The following is a 17,450-nucleotide window of genomic DNA, read 5'->3' as shown; positions in this document are numbered from 1 at the left end:
TATATAACCCAAAGGATTATATACCAAGATATTAAAATGTGATCATCTATAGATAGTGGGATTAAGTTGATTTTTGTGACTTTTTCTTTATCTACACAAATTTCTATAGCAAGTATCTCTAATGTGTATGTTACATAGAAAAATTAACAAAGAAAAGGGAAATACAGAGATGATTTCATTTTTGTTCTCTTTGCTTTATAATCCATTTTTTTCCAGTAAACTACTATTTAACACATATGGACTACCTTAATTGCCTTTCCACATTACCCTAGCTCATTACATATGCTGTTACAGAGAGACAAGGAAAACTGTAAAAACAAAATGTCTAGAATACTGCTGACTCAAACTACACATAAACATAATGGCTAGGCATGCACACCTTCTTCATCAACTACAAATTATTCTGTGTTGCCTATATAACATGAAGAATCCTGGTGTAGTAGTTAACCACAAGGTTGGTGGTTCAAACCAACCAGCCACTCCTCAGAAATCCTATACAGGGTCACTGTGAGTTAGAAACCAACCTAAAGGCACTTAACAACATATAACTTGAGACAAATCTATATTAGCACATATGAAGAGGCTGTCCCTGCAAAGGTACATCTTTCATATCCCTCAGAATATCAATATTCTCCTACAAAATAGGAAAACCTAATTCCAGTGTATCTCTCTTCAATGTTGAGACTTAAAAATCTAAAAGACCTAACTAACCTCCAGTTCTGAAAATAAGACGAAAAATCTTTAATGTTACCAAAATAATTTCAGAACAGCCAGGCTAGCCAAGACAAGTGCCAAAGTGAAAACAAACCAGTCAATTCTTGTTTTAAAAAAGGGTGAATCATCACACTATGCCAAAGAAATTTTTTCGGAATAACTCAGTAGCAGTCTTTAGGGAAAACTCCATTTTGGTTCTTGGTCCATCACTAAACTTTATCTGTAATAAAAAAGCACAGAAAGGCTGATTTCTGATCACTTGGCAGAACACTACTGTGACTCTGCTACAGTGAGAATATACCTTTGCCTGCTACTACTGACTTGGCACTGTGCGATAAAACACTGGGCTGCTAACCACAGCAGTTCAAACCTACCAGTCGCTCCTCAGAAACCCTATACAGGATCACTGTGAGTCAGAACCAATTCGACGGTACTTAACAACTAAGTCATTGGGAAACAGTGCCTCCTTAGGATAAGCACTGGACTGTGAGCCACAAGGACTGAAGCCCGAGCCCACCAGCCACTCCACAGGAGAAAGATAAGGTTTTCAACTTCTGCAAAGATTCAAAGCTTCAGAAACCCTATACTGGGTCACTATGAGTCAGAACCAACTCAATGGCACTTAACAATAAAAACAAACTAAGGCTCTAGAAACTAAAATTCACTATTGAGAGGGAAAAGAAAATATAGATGAAAAATGGCAAACTTCAGAGGGGGAAATGAGTTGACCCCTAAAAAAGGAGCTATTAGCAGACAGTGAATAGCTCAGAAATAAGTGTTTTCTCCCCAGTGTGTGGACAAAACAGAGTTAGCAATAATGTCAGAGCCTCTCCCTATGCTTTCAGAGCAGCAGCATTTCCTTCAGAGATGAGATGACATAATCTATCAGATGAGAAACTTACAAGGCAGTATGTGACTTACTTCAATGTTTGAAGTACATATATAATTTGGGGACGCTACAGACTGGCCGGATGTGCATTCCTCAGACAGTTGGCGTTTTGCTTGAACAGGTCATAGAAGAATCAGTCCAGACACTCAGTTCAATTATGAACTGTCAACACTGAAACATTATGTTTCAACAATTTCTACACAGAACATAAAGAGATAAAGTCTTCTTAGAAGCAAAATGCTTTTAGGAATCTTTTAGTTGCTATGACTGAGATGCAGAGACTTCAAACGGATGTTAAAAAAGGAAGTCAAAAGCACAAATTCCCACCAAACTATCTGAAGCAATCTCTCTGGATACCAGTTAACTTGGAATACTGAAATCTATTCTAACCATACCCTTGCAGGTAGGAGGCACAATATGTTCTCTATATGAAAATACTGAAAAATGTATCTAAAATGTCTGCCTGCCTCCTGAGAAGTATTGCTGAGAAACTTTGATGGGTTAAAAAAAAAAAAAAAAAGTACCACAATAATAATGACTAGACCAAGCAGAATGAGAAATCCAAACCATATCACAGAGAAAAATCTTAATTTTGTCTCCTACCATATTTTCATTTTCCCCAAGGACCTTCTAGGACCTTAAAAAAGAAAACGTCTTCCCTATTCCCTTAAACTTACTCCCCCATCAACATTACTGATCCTCTGGAATACTACTTATTTTGGTTTTATTCCAGATTGCTCAGTTAAGTATTCAAGTCAAATAATGAAATATATTTAACTCCCTAGACAGAACCTGCCCTCCTCTCTCTTTTGTTAAAATCTTCCTCAGGCCCCAAAACAACAAGGAGACATTCTGGGACTCAGATTTTTATAATTTAATATTGTACACAATTATTACAAATAAATAGAATGGAATTTCACAGAAGGAGAAAAGAAAATGATTAGAGACAAGGCTTAAAAGATGGAAGGGATAGGGGAAAAGTTCACTTTAAAAAGAAAATAGATATGGTCAACAGACATAGAAACTAAACAACAATCTCATTTGATGGGGAAGCGAGGAGAAGTGAAGTACAATAAGGACACATGCTAGGAAGGGGTTTCCTTTAGGAAACATCAATCCAAACACTCTTTGAGGCTGAATAGTGGGCTAGGTTTGGAACACTAAAACAGAGATTCCCACTACCAGGCTATCAGGAAACAGCACACTTCCTGAAGTACACTTTTATCTTTGACCAAGAAATACAGCCAGTAAAAGAAGAAAGGAGAAACTGACAATGTTGGTTTTTTTACTTCATGTCATATAAGAATTTCCCCAAAATTCTAGGGGGGAAAATGTCCTTCTAAATAACTACCTTCCCTTTCCTCAGGTTTATCTCTGGTCCAATGTTACTGCTGTTATTCACCATAACAGACTAGAATTTCCATTATATTATCAAAGAAAAATAGACTAGCAAAATATTTAATAGCTATTGTTGCTGTCTCAGAAACCCTGTACAGGGGCGCTATGAGTCAGAACCGACTCTACAGCACATAACCACCACCACCATTGTTGTTGCTAAGTGCCGTTGAGATGATTCCAACCCGTAGCAACCCTGTATAGGATTTCCAAGGAGCAACTGGTGAGCTAGGTAGAGCACATTTGAGCATTAATTAGAAGACTTTATCAGCCCAGAAGAGCCAACAGAAATTTACAAGCAAAACATACTATTTTCATACTCAAAGCTAACTTGTAGACACACATTACTAATTACTATCACATACTGGATACCATGTTGTTAAGTGCCGTAGAATAGGTAGGTTCCAACTCAAAGACCCTGTGTAGGGTTTCCAAAACTTTTTAAATCTTTGCAGGAGCATAAAGCCTTATCTTTCTCCTAGGGAACTGATGGTGGGCTCAAACTGCCAACCTTGTGGTTCGTATTAAGACTAGTTAATTAGGAATCACAATAGAAAGTCCTAGATAAAGTGGGAGAAAAATGTGGAAGATAATTAAAAATAATAATAATAAAAAAGACCAGGCTTACTGGTCTCATAAGAGACTGGTAGAACCTGACTATATCACCTTAGACACTCTTCAAGCCTGGTACTGAGTTTACCCTACCCTAGCTCAACTTTCAAACACATGATAAGTTTATAAGGTGAACAATAACAGTGAAGAATGTTCTCCTTTGAATAATCAATCATAGATCAAAAGGGCAGAATTTGCCCAGGGATAAACCTCAACAGGCAGGAAGAGATTGGAAAGGATGAATGGAAATAATAAACACAGACAGTGGGAAGAGTGTTGTTACATTGTGGGGGTTGCAATTAATGTTACAACACAAAATGTGTATATACTGTTGAATGGAAAACCAATTTGTTCTGTAAACTTTTACCCAAATCACAATTTTTAAAACAATGTATACTTTCTCCCATTCAAGTACATGAAGTTTAAAAAAATAAAAAAGGCTACACTGCAAGGTGGATTTGAGCAGCAAGTATTCACCAGCCACTCCTCGGAAATGCTATACAAGGTTGCTATGAGGAATACACTTAACAACAACACATACTTGACACTGGACTTCAGCAGCCATCACAGAAATAAGTGGTTAATCAAAAACAATGACATTCTAAAGTTAAACCTTAAATAGTTTTCTGGCAAAAACCTATCAACAAGACAAAAAGAAAGGGGGTGGTGGCGGTAACCATCTTTGTGGAGAAAGCAAGCAGAAGGCTCTCCTTACTTCTAAATATCATCCAAAATGAGATCTGGTGAGATTCTCAACTATATGTCATTCGAGATCTATCTTTATAGTTCCAAATTCAGTTTCTCATGTAAACAAAGTGACTTAGTTAGCATTATTTTTCATTAATGTTGAAGAACTAAAGGGAAAAGATCAGCATATACATGGCTTCTACTGTGTATACCAAAAAAAATTGACAAAAAAAGAACCCCTATCATTTGGAGTTATCAGATTACAATATAGTTAACTGGTGGGACACTGCTGTGAAGAACAAAATCATCCAAATAGACTGATGAGGCTGGCCCTATGATAAAGATGCCAAACAAAAATACTTCACTCCTGTGTCCTCTAAGGTTTTGTCTCAGCACTCAAAAAAAAAAAAAACGGTGGAGAAGAAAGCTGTAAACTTATCTCGGAATCATTTGTGCCCATGATAAAATTATATAGATGAGGCATGGCAATTTCAATGTTCTGTTCAAAACTAGAAGGAGCAGCAGTTTGTGATCATCTAAGGTTTCAAGTGTTTTCAAGTGCTTTTCCTTGGAGGAGTTAAACATGATTTTATCACACAGTGCTTATTTCAGGGGAGCAATGTTTACCTTAGCACTCTACTTGCCTTTTGAACACCTTCACTAACTTCAAATCAAGTCTCTAAAATGGAAACTCTATACTCCTTTCATAGTAGTAAAAAAGAAGCTCTGTGGCTGAATTAAATTCCCGATAAACCATAGGAAGTTTAATAGTGGAACAGTCTCTCTATACTCTATATATTGAGTGTGACAGATGATTCCACTGTCAGCAGTGCCTCATCAGGTTTGACTTTATGATTATGTGGTATCATTATACAAATGATGGAAGATGAAGGAGAAAATAATAAATTCCCTTTATACACATACAAAAAAGACTAGGTAGAAAATGGCAATCACATATTATTCACAACCAAAGTGTAAGAACAAGCACATTATGGTGGCTGCTAAAAACTGATAATCCAAATTCAAACATGATAATTATTCCAATGAGTAAAGATGTTGAATATTTCTTAGAGCTTAGATTTGCTTTACCCTCTGTAGCCACTTGTCAACAGCTTTAAAGACCAGCCCAAGTTCACTTATAAAACACTATAGACAAGGGTTTAATATAGCAGATGAAAACTCTTCTAAGTAACCACTCTCTCCTTCCTATTTGAAGTCAAAAATATTTTGAGCCCTGTAAGTGGCGCGCTGTGGGTTAATGCGCCAGAATGCAAAGCCGTTGGAACTGCAAGGTCGGCAGTTCAAGCTCACCAGCTGCTCCTCGGAAACCCTATACAGGGTCACTATGGGTCAGAACGGACTCAACGGCACTTCACAACAACAACAACAACAACAAAGGGGAGTCCTGGTGTGGTGCTGTGGGTTAATGCAATGGACTGCAAAGTCAGTTTGAACCGCAAAGTTGACTGGTCCACTCATCAAATCATCAACGACAAAGGTTAGAAGTGGAGTCCTGGTGTGGCACTGTGTTAATGCCCTGGATTGCAATCGGTTTGAACTACAAGGTTGGCGGTTCAAGCTCACCAGCTGCTCCTCAGAAACCCTATACAGGGTTGCTAAAGGTTAAATCCCACTCAACAGCACTTAACAACAACAAAGGTTATCTATTTTCAACACTGACAGAGAAAATTTGTCCTTAGAACTTCAGAATTTCACTAAAATTTAAGTGGCGTTCAGCTACACATGTAAGAACAAATTGGTTTTAAGATGGCTAAAACACACACCTTGAGTTTCTACAAATCTAGCCTTTCAGCTATTAACAATGTCAGAAATAATCCAACATCTTTTACTCTTGTCAATTTCCTAATTCCTCCTCTAATCACAAACAAAACCCTTTCTTAATAGACTTTTTGCATCAGAATCAAACATCATATTCTCTTCAAAAACATTTCCATGAAAGAAAAAATGTTAAATTAAATTCACTAAGCCCAAATTTAAGTGAACACAGTTAACACACACACAAAAGCAAACAGTGCATTTGCACACAATCATCCCATAAGTTTTCTGGTATATTTAGGAGCACAATTTTTTTTTTAAATACAGTTGAATCCACCGGTTTCAATATTTGCTAAAGCAGCTAAACAAAGTGTATAACACAAAAATGAAAAAGGAATTTAAAACTATTTTTAATTTGAACATTTTTACACTTTCACTTATGAAAATAGAATGAAGGATCTGTGAAGTCCACTAAAACATAATCTTTGACTTTCTGGTGAAAGTCACAAAAAGAACACAATAAAGAGGGTGGGGGGGGTTGACACTTATTACACTTATTATTAACTGCAAGTCCTAGAATCTGGCAGAGATCAAAAAAGCCTGCAACAAAATCGGTTAAAAAAAAGCCAGACAGAAGCAGCTAAAAAAGATGATGTTAAGAGCCCTGGTGGTGCTGCTGGATAAGCACTTGCACAGTAACCAAAAGTTGGCAGCTCAAACCCACCAGCCTCTCCCTGGGGAAAATAAGACGGTTTCTTCTCCTGTGAAGATTGACAGCCTCACAAATCTATGAGATGGAATTAACTCAATGGCTTTGTTGCTGTTAAGTGCCATCAAACTGATTCTAATTCATAGTGACCCTATGTAGGGTTTCTGAGGAGCGGCTGGTGGGGTTTGAACTGCTGACCTGTGGTTCATAGTCCAGTGTTTATTCTACAATACCACACCAGGAGACTCAATGGCAGTGGGTTAAAATAGGAGTATAAACAGAAGAAGACGACACTGTAAAAAATAACATTTCCTTGTTACTCATAAATCTGCCCACCTGATAAATACTACCATGAACTACAGGCTGAACAAATTTGGGGATATAACTTACATTTCTTAAAAATAACATCATTTCTAAAATCCATTCTATATTCCCTGGCTCCATTCTGACTTGATAGTTAAGAAGTCTGCATAACACAATGGACTATATAACTCAGTCATGAAGAGTAATCAGTCTAGATGTATGGTATAACATGAATGAACCTTGAAAACATTGTGTTGAGTGAAGTCAGTCACAAAAGGATCTCACTTACATAAACTATATAGAATAGGTAAATGAATAGCGATCAAAGTGTGAACAGGAGAGACAGCCAGATGTTGGATGTTTTCAAGACATTGACATTTCCTTAGGCCTAGGATTATATTCTTGCCAATCTGAATTGACTATTTTCACATTCTATCTCAGCTAAGCGAATCCACAGTCACAAATATGCTCTTCATAAATTGTAGTCTTATGAAGTGGTTATCAGTGACAGGCGATCAGAGTACTTCTTTGGATAACCTATATAGGATCGATCGCTATGAGTTGAAACTAACTTGACAGTATAACATGGGTAGGAGAGAGAGGAGAGGAAAAATCATTGTTAGAATGCATGTTGTTAATTAAGTGCCATTGAGTCTGTTCCAACTCAGTGATCCACATAAACTTTCGGAGTGGCTGGTGGGCTTGAACCAGCGACCTTGTGGCTCAAACTGACCTTTTGGTCTAGCGCATTACCTCACAGTGCCACACCAGGACTCCTTAGAATGTATGGAGTATCTGTAATTGTGATAGATGTACAACACAATTAATACAATCAATGTCACTGAATTATTCATGCATAAAAATGTTGAATTAGCGATTGTGTTTTTATATATGAGTATACATTACATAGACACATCACATAAGGAGCTCTGGTAGCGTAGTGGTTACGAATCGGGCTGAGAACCTTAAGGTCAGCAGTTCGAAACTACCAGCTGTTGCATGGGAGAAAGATGAGGCTTTCTGCTCCCGTAAAGATTCACAGCCTCAGAAACCCTGTACAGGGTCACTATGAGTCGGAACTGACTCCACAGCACATAACAACAACAACATTACATGCATACATAATGGGGCTTCAAAAGTTTATGAAAAGATGTAATTAAAAGATATTGGTATTTTCCCATGAACTTTTTGAAGCCCCCCCCCTTTGTATATACAATTTTTTTAAAAAGTTTATTTAAACTCTATACACAATCATTCTTTTTTGTGGGTTACTATAAGGTTAAGGGAGTTTCAATTAAGGAGCCACGGTATCCAAACTGAAGCTCAGAGCACAACATGAATTGTTCTGGCCCTCTAATGTTTTATAGGAAAGGCAAAAATCACCTCTCAAGAAATTAAAAACAGACTGCAGCTCATGAAGAGGGTATTTGTGAATATGCATTAGTTCAGTTTAGGTGGAATGTGAAAGATGGAACCTTCTTTCTAGTCAGCCAATTCAAAATGGCATGGATGCAATCCTAGGCCTAAGGAAATGTCAACATCTCTAAGACATCCAACATCTCGCAGTCTCTCCTGTTCACAGTCCCTGTGGGACACCAGATTATTTCTGATGGAACCTCTAGAACAGTTTCTGACTCAAAACTCCCCACCACCACCACATTTTCCCTCCTACACACAGTCTGTTGTTTTTCTTTTGGGCTCCTCAGCCCTCCCTCAGTCTTCCTTAGTTAGTTTCTAACTGCTTGGAGCTCTCTCTATTCCCTGGCTCCATTCTCCAAGTTCCAATTTCCTGATACATCTTAAGAATTCTTCCAGTTCATTTCCTCTTATGCAATATCCTACCCCATCTTCTTTCTAAAGCCTAATTGCCAGCATCACTGCCCTCAGCCTCTACTGCAATTGGAGACTGTGATTTCACCTTCCCCGATGATTTTTAATCTCTGGACCCGAATTTTCTACATTCCTCGACCTCTTTTCAAAAATGCCCGCTCGTTCTCAAAGTTAGGTAGTCTAGACAGGCGTCAACCACAGGAAGGTCTCGTGAGAAAATGTAAGGGGGCGCGAGGACGGGAGAGAAGGACTGATGGGGGGATAAGGGGGGAGAGTCTCTGAGGAAACCGCCAGCCCCCACAACTCCCACCACACACATTTCACGCTGCCCTCACTCCCCAGCAATGTACAACGTCTGTAACCCTTCCACACCTTTCTGTCCCACGGCTTCTCTTCCGCGCTGCGGAGCCTTATTAACCCCACAATCAACTTGCCTCTCACACCAATTCCTCTCTACTTCCCAGCGCTCCGTTGACAAGAGTTTCTTTCCTCCCTTGGGTTTCCCCTCCTACCCCCACCTTTAATCTCCATCCCTTCCCGAGTCCTCCAGCCGGTCTCCTCGGAAGACTGCCAACGTTTTCGACAGCTTCCCTTTTCTCAAGGGAACCCATCTTTCCTCATACTCTTCCCTGCCCGCTGCGAAAGCCCAGCCACCGGCAAGTCCAGCCCTCTGTCCTCTTACCAGCAAGCCCTCGGCGACCTCCGGCTACAGGTGCCCCCGAGGTCTCGCTCTTTGACTCATCCCCGCAGTCACTCACCCCTTCCCCACGCCCCGCTCCGCTTACCTGAGGATGAGGTGCAGGAAGGGACCCCGGAATCCGCCGGTGAAAGCCCGACCGCCGACGGCCCACTGGAGGCCGTCGCCATCTTGGTAGCCCCCCACCTCAGCGCCCTCGCTCCCTTTCAATTGAGCTCTTCCTCTTCTCGGATTCGAATCTTTCCCACGTCTCTTTACAGAACCCGCGTCCTGTAAGCCACCTCCCCGCCCCCTCCGGGGCCTCTCTCAGACACGTCGGGCCGGCTCCCAGACCAGTTCAGGGCCGCACCATTCGGCTGGCATCTGGGGGAGAACGTCCGTCTCACAACCCCTTAGCAACTTTAACCACTTTCCGCTGGGCTATTTTCTTCCTTAACGAGTAAGCAGGCGCAACCAGCTCCCGAGACTTCGCGTTGGAACCAAACCACACCTAAAGGCATAAGGAGGCGTGAGAAACCCGGGCGGAGAGAACGTCCCCTCCCCCCCTCTTCCTGGCTACAGCTTGTTTGTCGCCCAACCCTACAGCTCCACTCAGAGAGTCCAGGGAAATCCGGACAGGACGCATGCGCTCGACCTTCTCAGGGGGTCCATCCCCTCTCTAGAGGGGGGCGGTCTCGAGAGGAACGGAGCCAATAGGGAGGTTGGTATGGGTCACGTGATGCAGGCCCCCACGTTCTGACGAATCCTCGGTAGAAGACTTACGCGCCTAGGTCGGCTGACCAACTCTACGGTGGTTCGTTGGTTCAATTTAGGTCCGGTTCTTTGAAAGGTTTAGGGTTAGGACTCTGAGCTCCGGAGCCGGCCCTCTCAAAATCACAGCCCAGGAAAGAACTCCGGAATAAAGCGTTTATGTCAAGCCTGAGACCTTAAACAATCGAATATCAGAAAACATCACAAGCCACCAGCCATCCTTTCTGGCCCTTTTCCGGCTTTACTGCCTTGTTTATTAGTTTAACGTGAGTCGGAATGACATTTGAAACATCTATGTTTTTGCTTGCCTCAAGCACAATGCTTGGCACAGTGACGGAGTTCAGTAAATATTTGATAAATGAATGAATGAAGCCTGTCAAAACGGTCCATGAAAGACCATTAAACCATATCACCACCTTCACATGATCCAAATCGTTAGTCTTCAGCTGTCAATTCTCAATGCTCCAAAGGCCTTAGAGACAAAACAGAAATTGCTCCATTCCCATCATTTAATCTTGGTAACTGTCTAGACACATTGTAAACTATTTTGTTGTTGTAGTTAAAGTATCGTCTGTTCCAACTCAGAAAAATCCTGTAAACCTTTTAACACTGGGTGTCCTAGGCAGTGTGCCCCTGTAACTGTAACCTTATTACAGTTCCGAGGCTGTAAATCTTTGTGGAAACAGAAAGCCTCGTCTATCGCCCCAGAACAGCTGGTGGGCTTGCACAGTTCGTAGTCCAGTGCTTATTCTACAGAGGCACAGCTCTCCCCTTGTAAGCTAGTAAAGAACAGGAATTGGTTTACTCGTATCTCCAGCTCCTCACCATGATTCTCACTGTGATTGTGTAAGTTGTCGTTGTTGTTAGGTGCCATCCAGTCCGTTCTGACTCACTCCAACCATACGTACAACAAAACAAAACACTACACGGTCCTTCCCCATTCCCTCAAACAGTTGCTATGTTTGAGCCACTGTAGCAATCTTGCTCATTAAGGGTCTTACTCTTTTGTTCACCCTCTACTTTATTAAGCACTATGTCTTTCTCCAGGGACTGATTCCTACTGATAACATGTCCAAAGTAATGAAACAAAGACTCACCATCCTCACTTTTAAGGTGCACTATACTTCTTCCAAGACAGATTTGTTCATTTTTCTGGCAGCGTATAGTATATTCAATATTCTTCATCAACACCATATGCAAAGGCATCACATCTTCTTCGTCTTCCTTATTTGTTGTCCAGCTTTTGCATGCATATGAAGCAACTAAAAATAACATGGTTTGGTAGCCACAATTTAATCTTCAAGGTGACACTTGCTTTTTAACACTTTAAAGAAGTCTTTCACAACAGATTTACCCAATGCAAAACATCTTTTGATTTCTTGACTGCTATTTCCCTGAGTGTTGATGTGGCTCCAAATAAAATTTAATCTCTGACAACTTCAATGTTTTCTCTGCTTATCAGGACACGATTTATTGGTCCAGTTGTGAGGAGCTTTGTTTTATGTTGAGTGTAATGCACCTTGAAGACCATAGTCTTTGATTTTCATCAGTAACATGGTGTACCTTGTAGAGTCTCAATAATTACTTTTGGAATGAATAAATGAGGAAGAATGAAAAGAAAAATAAACTTAGGTTTTCTAACCCTTATGATGGCCTGGTTTCCCATGGCTCAATTTTCAGTGAAATAATAGATAGGTATATAAGGGGGACAACAATAATACTGAGGTACACACATCATAGAATGACCAACCATTTAAGATCAAAAGGGCAGCATTTACTAAGGATAAAATTCAGAGGGGTTGGGATAAAAATAGGAATGAGCAACACAAGGAGGCAGTGGGATTTGTTGTTATGAAGTGCTATCAAGTTGGTTCCGACCAATAGCAACCCTCTTTAGGGTTTCCGAGGAGCAGCTGGTAAGCTTGAACTGCCAAACCTGCATTCAAACAGCTTTGCAGTCTGGCACATTAACCCACAGTGCCACATCTGTACTCCAGGCAATGGGATAGGGGATGTCCTATTGAGGAGATTGCAATTATTGAGAGGGAACGAAGTGTGTAATTTGTTGAATGTAAAACTAGTGATCTGTTCAGTAGAGCTTCACTTAATTCACAATAAAAAGTTAAAAAAAAAAAAGGATGGCCTAGTTATTCTATCCATATGTCTTCTGGGATATTGAAAGGGAATCTAGGACCTCAACTTCCATAGAATAACCCTTTCTACCCCTCTTCCGGAGTCCTGGTGTGGCTCTGTGGGTTAATATGCCAGACTGCAAAGCCATTTGAACTGCAAGGTTGGCAGTTCAAGCTCACCAGCTGCTCCTCGAAAACCCTGTCAGAATTGACTTGACAGCACTTAACAACAACAAAAACCCCTCCTCCACCAACATTCAAATTATTGTTTCCCTGCTGCCACCTACTGCCACCTACTGGATTCCTCGTCCTCTTTTGGGCAATAAAAGTAGACAAACTTCAAATAATTGCATTGCAGTTTGTAATCTCACAGTAGTACAACTGTGTAGGATTGAAGTATTTGATGCCTATACCTATACTCCCCCACCCAACTACACTGTAAAGGGTCTATGTGGGGGCACACTGCCTCATATGGGATATGGCACACAGTATTGTTGTTAAGTGCCATCGAGTAGGTTTTGACTCATAACGTCCCTTTATAAAGTTTTGAAGTAGCAACAGGTAGGTTTGAACAGCCAACCTTGTGGTTAGCAGTCCAGCACGTATCCTACAGTGGCACACCAGGATGCCGTGGCTCCTAGTAGGTGTTCAATAAATATTTAACTAAATTATCTTTGCTTCCATAAAAAGCACAGAGTTGCTACCATTTCCTGAGTTACAGATGTCAGCTGGTGTTTCTAATAGATCCAATAAACCCTGACTTACACAGGCAGTAGGTTAAACAAGGGATTTCATTTGTCACTTGAATGAAGGGGTAAATTAATTCAGCACTCCTGAAATAAGAGATTCCTGTTTTGTAGCTTCTTAGGAGGTCTTAGTTTCTCCTTTGTTGTTGTTACATGCTATCGATTCAGTTCAGAAACATAGAGACCCTGTATAGGGTTTCTGAGGAGCAGCTGATGTGTTTGAACTGCTGAACTTACAATTTGAAGTCCAGTGCTGATCCTACAGAGTCATATCAGGAGTCCAGAAAATGGTTACTATTACATATCCACCACGCTGTATTATGTTAGTCTGCATATTATTTTTTCCCCTTTATAAGACTAAACACTTCAGCACAAAGAAGACATCTTAACCATTTTTATAGCTCGAGCATCTAGAACAGTGTCTGAAACTAAGTAGGTGCCGAACACACACCATTATGAACATTCGAATGGATGAAAGCAAAATACAAGTAGAACTAGGGGTATTTAAAAAGCAGACATTGCCTATCCTCCCCCAACCCCAACCTTGTCTCTGTTCCTACTCCAACTTCATCCCTAAAGTGCCTTGTGAGTCACGAGCCAGCCTCCCCCATCAACATTCCTGGCATAACAGAACTGGGGTGACTTGTCAGGGTGTGGAAGCTGGGGCAGGGCAGGACAAGTTGGTTTGGTGCCCCCAAGGAAGTGAAAAAGGGAGTTCACCAATATATTATTTCAGAAAGGGGGCAATCTGGTAACCATAAAATAGAGACTGAAAGACACACACATCCAACTTTAGGAAAGCGTCCTTGATATCTTAAAACAATTGCTAAGGTCAGAATGGAGTGGCCAAAATAAAAATTCAAGTGGCTGGCAAAAGCAACATAAAAGTAAGGATAAGAGGATAGGTACTTATTCACTCAATTTGTCATTCGTTAACTCAGCCATTTAATGTACATTATTTAGCCACAACTACCCCAGGCACCATAAGAGTTCCGGGTATAATAGATGAAGATCAACTCCCTGACCTCAAAAAGATAATAAACCAGCAAGGGAGACAGACACATAAATCATTATAATAAAAGGTCTCATCACAGATTATGAACAAGTGTTATAGTTTATTAACCATATTTTCAGAATTAAAAAATGAGAACAGAAGTTGACACAGAATCCTAAAAACGTCACAGATGATTTTAAACTGGAACTATTCCAGAAGCATGCTCCACATAGTTATGGGAACTGTACCTGGAAAGAGAAGAATGAATATGAGAGACTACTGTCCTATAGAATGAGAATTTGGCCAACAGGACAAGAAGAACAGGGATTCTAAGGAGAAGAAAAACCATGGAGTCATAACAAAGAATTAGGTTCAGGGGAGTGATGCTGGAATAGGATATACAAGTAGGTGGTGATGTCTCAGAGTGACTGTTGTTGTTGTTAAATGCCATCGACTTGGTTCTGACTCATTGTTGTTATTAAGTGCTGTAGAGTTGGTTCCAACTCATTGCACTCCTGTATAGGGTTTCCAAGGAGTGGCTGGTGAGTTTAAACCACCAACCTTGTGGTTCAAAGCAACTTTGCTGTCCAGTGCTTTATCCCACAGTGCCACACCAGGACTGTGGGTCCAACTCACAGTAACCCTGTATAGGGTTTCCAAGGCGTGGCTGGTGGGTTTGAACTGGGGGACTTTGCGGTCCAGTGTTTATCCTATAGCACGACACCAGTGACTGTTTATTATTGTTAAGTGCCTTTGAGTCAGTTCCAACTCATAGCGACCCTGTTATAAGGTTTCCAAGGAGTGGCTGGTGGATTTGAACGGCCAACCTTGTGATTCAAATCAACACTATAGTTGTGTGCTTAGTCCACACTAGGAACCCACATCAATGACAAGTGGGTTTAAATGCGACCTTACGGTTAGCAGTCTAGTACTTTCCTAGAGCACCACCAGGGGTCCTTAAAAAGGCAAGGAGACGAGACGAACCACATCCAGACCTTCAGAGACAGGGAAATTTTCCACTTGAAAGGACAAGCAGACCAGCCGGAAGCAGCAAGAAAACCAGAAGATACTTCTTGAAAGAAGTACCTACAGGAAAAATACAAAACAATAAGGGCAATCAGACTGTTACCACAAGAACATACAGGTTGCTTGTCCAGAAGACATCAAGGCAAGTGGTCGAGTCCTCTCAGTGCAAATTCTTTCTTTCAAGACTAAGATGCAAGGAAAATATACGGTTTGATTGACAACCACGCATGTCACCCAGAAGGAAAAGTGACCGAAGAATATCAATGAAGTGGCGAGCTAAGCCCTACACCGTTCAGCAAACTACTGTGAACCCGGGTGGAGACCTGGTTGGCCAGTAGCAAGGCAACACCTGGGGGACTCATGGGCTCAGAGTCAATGACACAGCCACAGAGGACTAGAGTGGAAAGCGGGGCAGCCAGCCGATAAAAAGAGGGCAGACAAATGCAAGAACACCCACACTTTCAGATGATACCCATTTGACCTGGCTTCAATGACTAGATAAACAGAGCTCAACCTGAAGAAGAAAGAAGAGGAAAAAAGCGTCATCTGATACAATTCGATAAACATGATCTACACCTATAAATGCAGTAGCTCAAAAGAGGAAACAAATCCCTGCTGCAAGAACTATTCCCACCCCGTCCACACAAAGGGTAGACAGGGATGGGCAACTTGGACATTGGCTACCCAAAATGGGGGGAGGGATACAAAGGTAAAAAGTGACTGGCTTACAAGCTTTCAAGAGGGAACCTAGATCCAAAGGGCGTGGAGGAAGGTAGAGTCTCCAGTGAATAGTATCCAGCCTGTCCAGGAAGGGCTGATGAAACAAAATACAGATGGGTCTCTTGTGATGCAATAGTGAATAATTGTTATCAGGACTGATTGTGAGGGTTGGAAATCTAAAGGTGGACATTTTGTAGCAAGGAGGGGAGTGATTAACTTTTCAGTCCCAGGACCATCAATGGAGAAAAGCGGAGAGCGGGATCCTACCCAGAGAAGCGGTGAGGCCTGAGATGGAGGCAGAGAAGACGATGTCAAGAGATGGTGTGGCTGGGGACTTGGGATCAAGAGATGGAAAGGGGCTGAGGACTGTGGTGGGGGGGGGCGGTGCAGGCTTACAGGGTACACCCTTTGGTTGGGTGAGGATGCATGGACGGGATGGTAACTATGCCAATGAAATGATAGATGATAGAATTAATGTAAAACTAATGTTCTCCCATGTAGACTATCACACAATTCACAATAAAACATTTATTAAAAAAAAAAAAAGGCAAGGAGAAGGGTAAATTATGAAGGATCTTGGAGGCCATATTAATAATATGTAATACGCTGGATCACAAGGTCAGTTTGAACTGCAAGGTCAGCGGTGCAAACCCACCAGCTGCTCGTTGTAAACCCTATACAGGGTCGCTATGAGTCAGACCAACTCAACGCAGTCAACAACATTACCTCCTAAACAGCTACCATTTAACCACTAAAACTGTGCTGAGCAATCAACAAGAATTATATTTTGTAATCTTTAGAACAGCCTTAAAAGTTTATGTTATATTGTTATTGTTAAGTGCCATACAGCTGGTTCCGACTCATAGGGTTTCCGAGGAGCAGTTGGTGGGTTTGAACTACCAGCCTTATGGTTCACAGTCCAGTGCTGATCCTACAGCGCCACACCGAAGTATTAGTATTAACTCCACTATAAAGCTCACATTCGATATTAGATCTGTGGGCTCTAAAGCTGTGCTTTTAAACACAATGCCTTGAGGAAACTTAATCCTGTAGAAGATGGGTGGCGATGGTGGTTATGTGCTGTGGAGTCAGTTCCTACTCACAGTGACCTTGAATTGGGTTTCAGAGGCTGTAAATCTTTACGCGAGCATAAAACCTCATCTTTCTCCCGCGGGACAGCTGATAGTTTCGAACTGCTGACCTTAAGGTTAGCAGCCCGACTCATAACCTTTACGCTACTAGAGCTCCTGTAGAAGATGGGGGGAACCATTAAAAGTTTTGTGCAGAGGAATGATAAAGTCAACTATAGGGTTTTAGAAACGTTCCTACTAGCAGCAGAGTGGAAAACGGATTGGAGCAGGGGTAGACCTACCTCTTCTAAAAGAAAACTGATTGACTCGCAAATTCTGCGAAGTGGTTACGAGACGGGCTGCTAATATCAAAGTCAGCAGTTCCAAACTACCATCCGTT

At 41.2% G+C, this 17,450-nt stretch overlaps 1 protein-coding gene across 1 annotated transcript in view; it reads right to left on the bottom strand.

Annotated features, from left to right (window-relative positions):
* The window catches only part of PIP5K1A (phosphatidylinositol-4-phosphate 5-kinase, type I, alpha), a 45,199-nt gene extending 35,020 nt beyond the window's left edge, over positions 1–10,179 (bottom strand). The window contains exon 1 of the mRNA XM_006861406.1: positions 9,701–10,179. Coding sequence (XP_006861468.1) covers positions 9,701–9,782 — 82 coding nt within the window. The 5' untranslated portion in view covers positions 9,783–10,179. The remainder of the gene's footprint in view (positions 1–9,700) is intronic.
* Positions 10,180–17,450: the final 7,271 nt, after the last annotated feature.

This window comes from Chrysochloris asiatica, unplaced genomic scaffold, assembly GCF_000296735.1.
Source record: "Chrysochloris asiatica unplaced genomic scaffold, ChrAsi1.0 scaffold00042, whole genome shotgun sequence".
In the NCBI taxonomy this organism is placed as follows: Eukaryota; Metazoa; Chordata; class Mammalia; order Afrosoricida; family Chrysochloridae; genus Chrysochloris; species Chrysochloris asiatica.
This window is presented reverse-complemented; position numbering and strand designations above follow the sequence as displayed.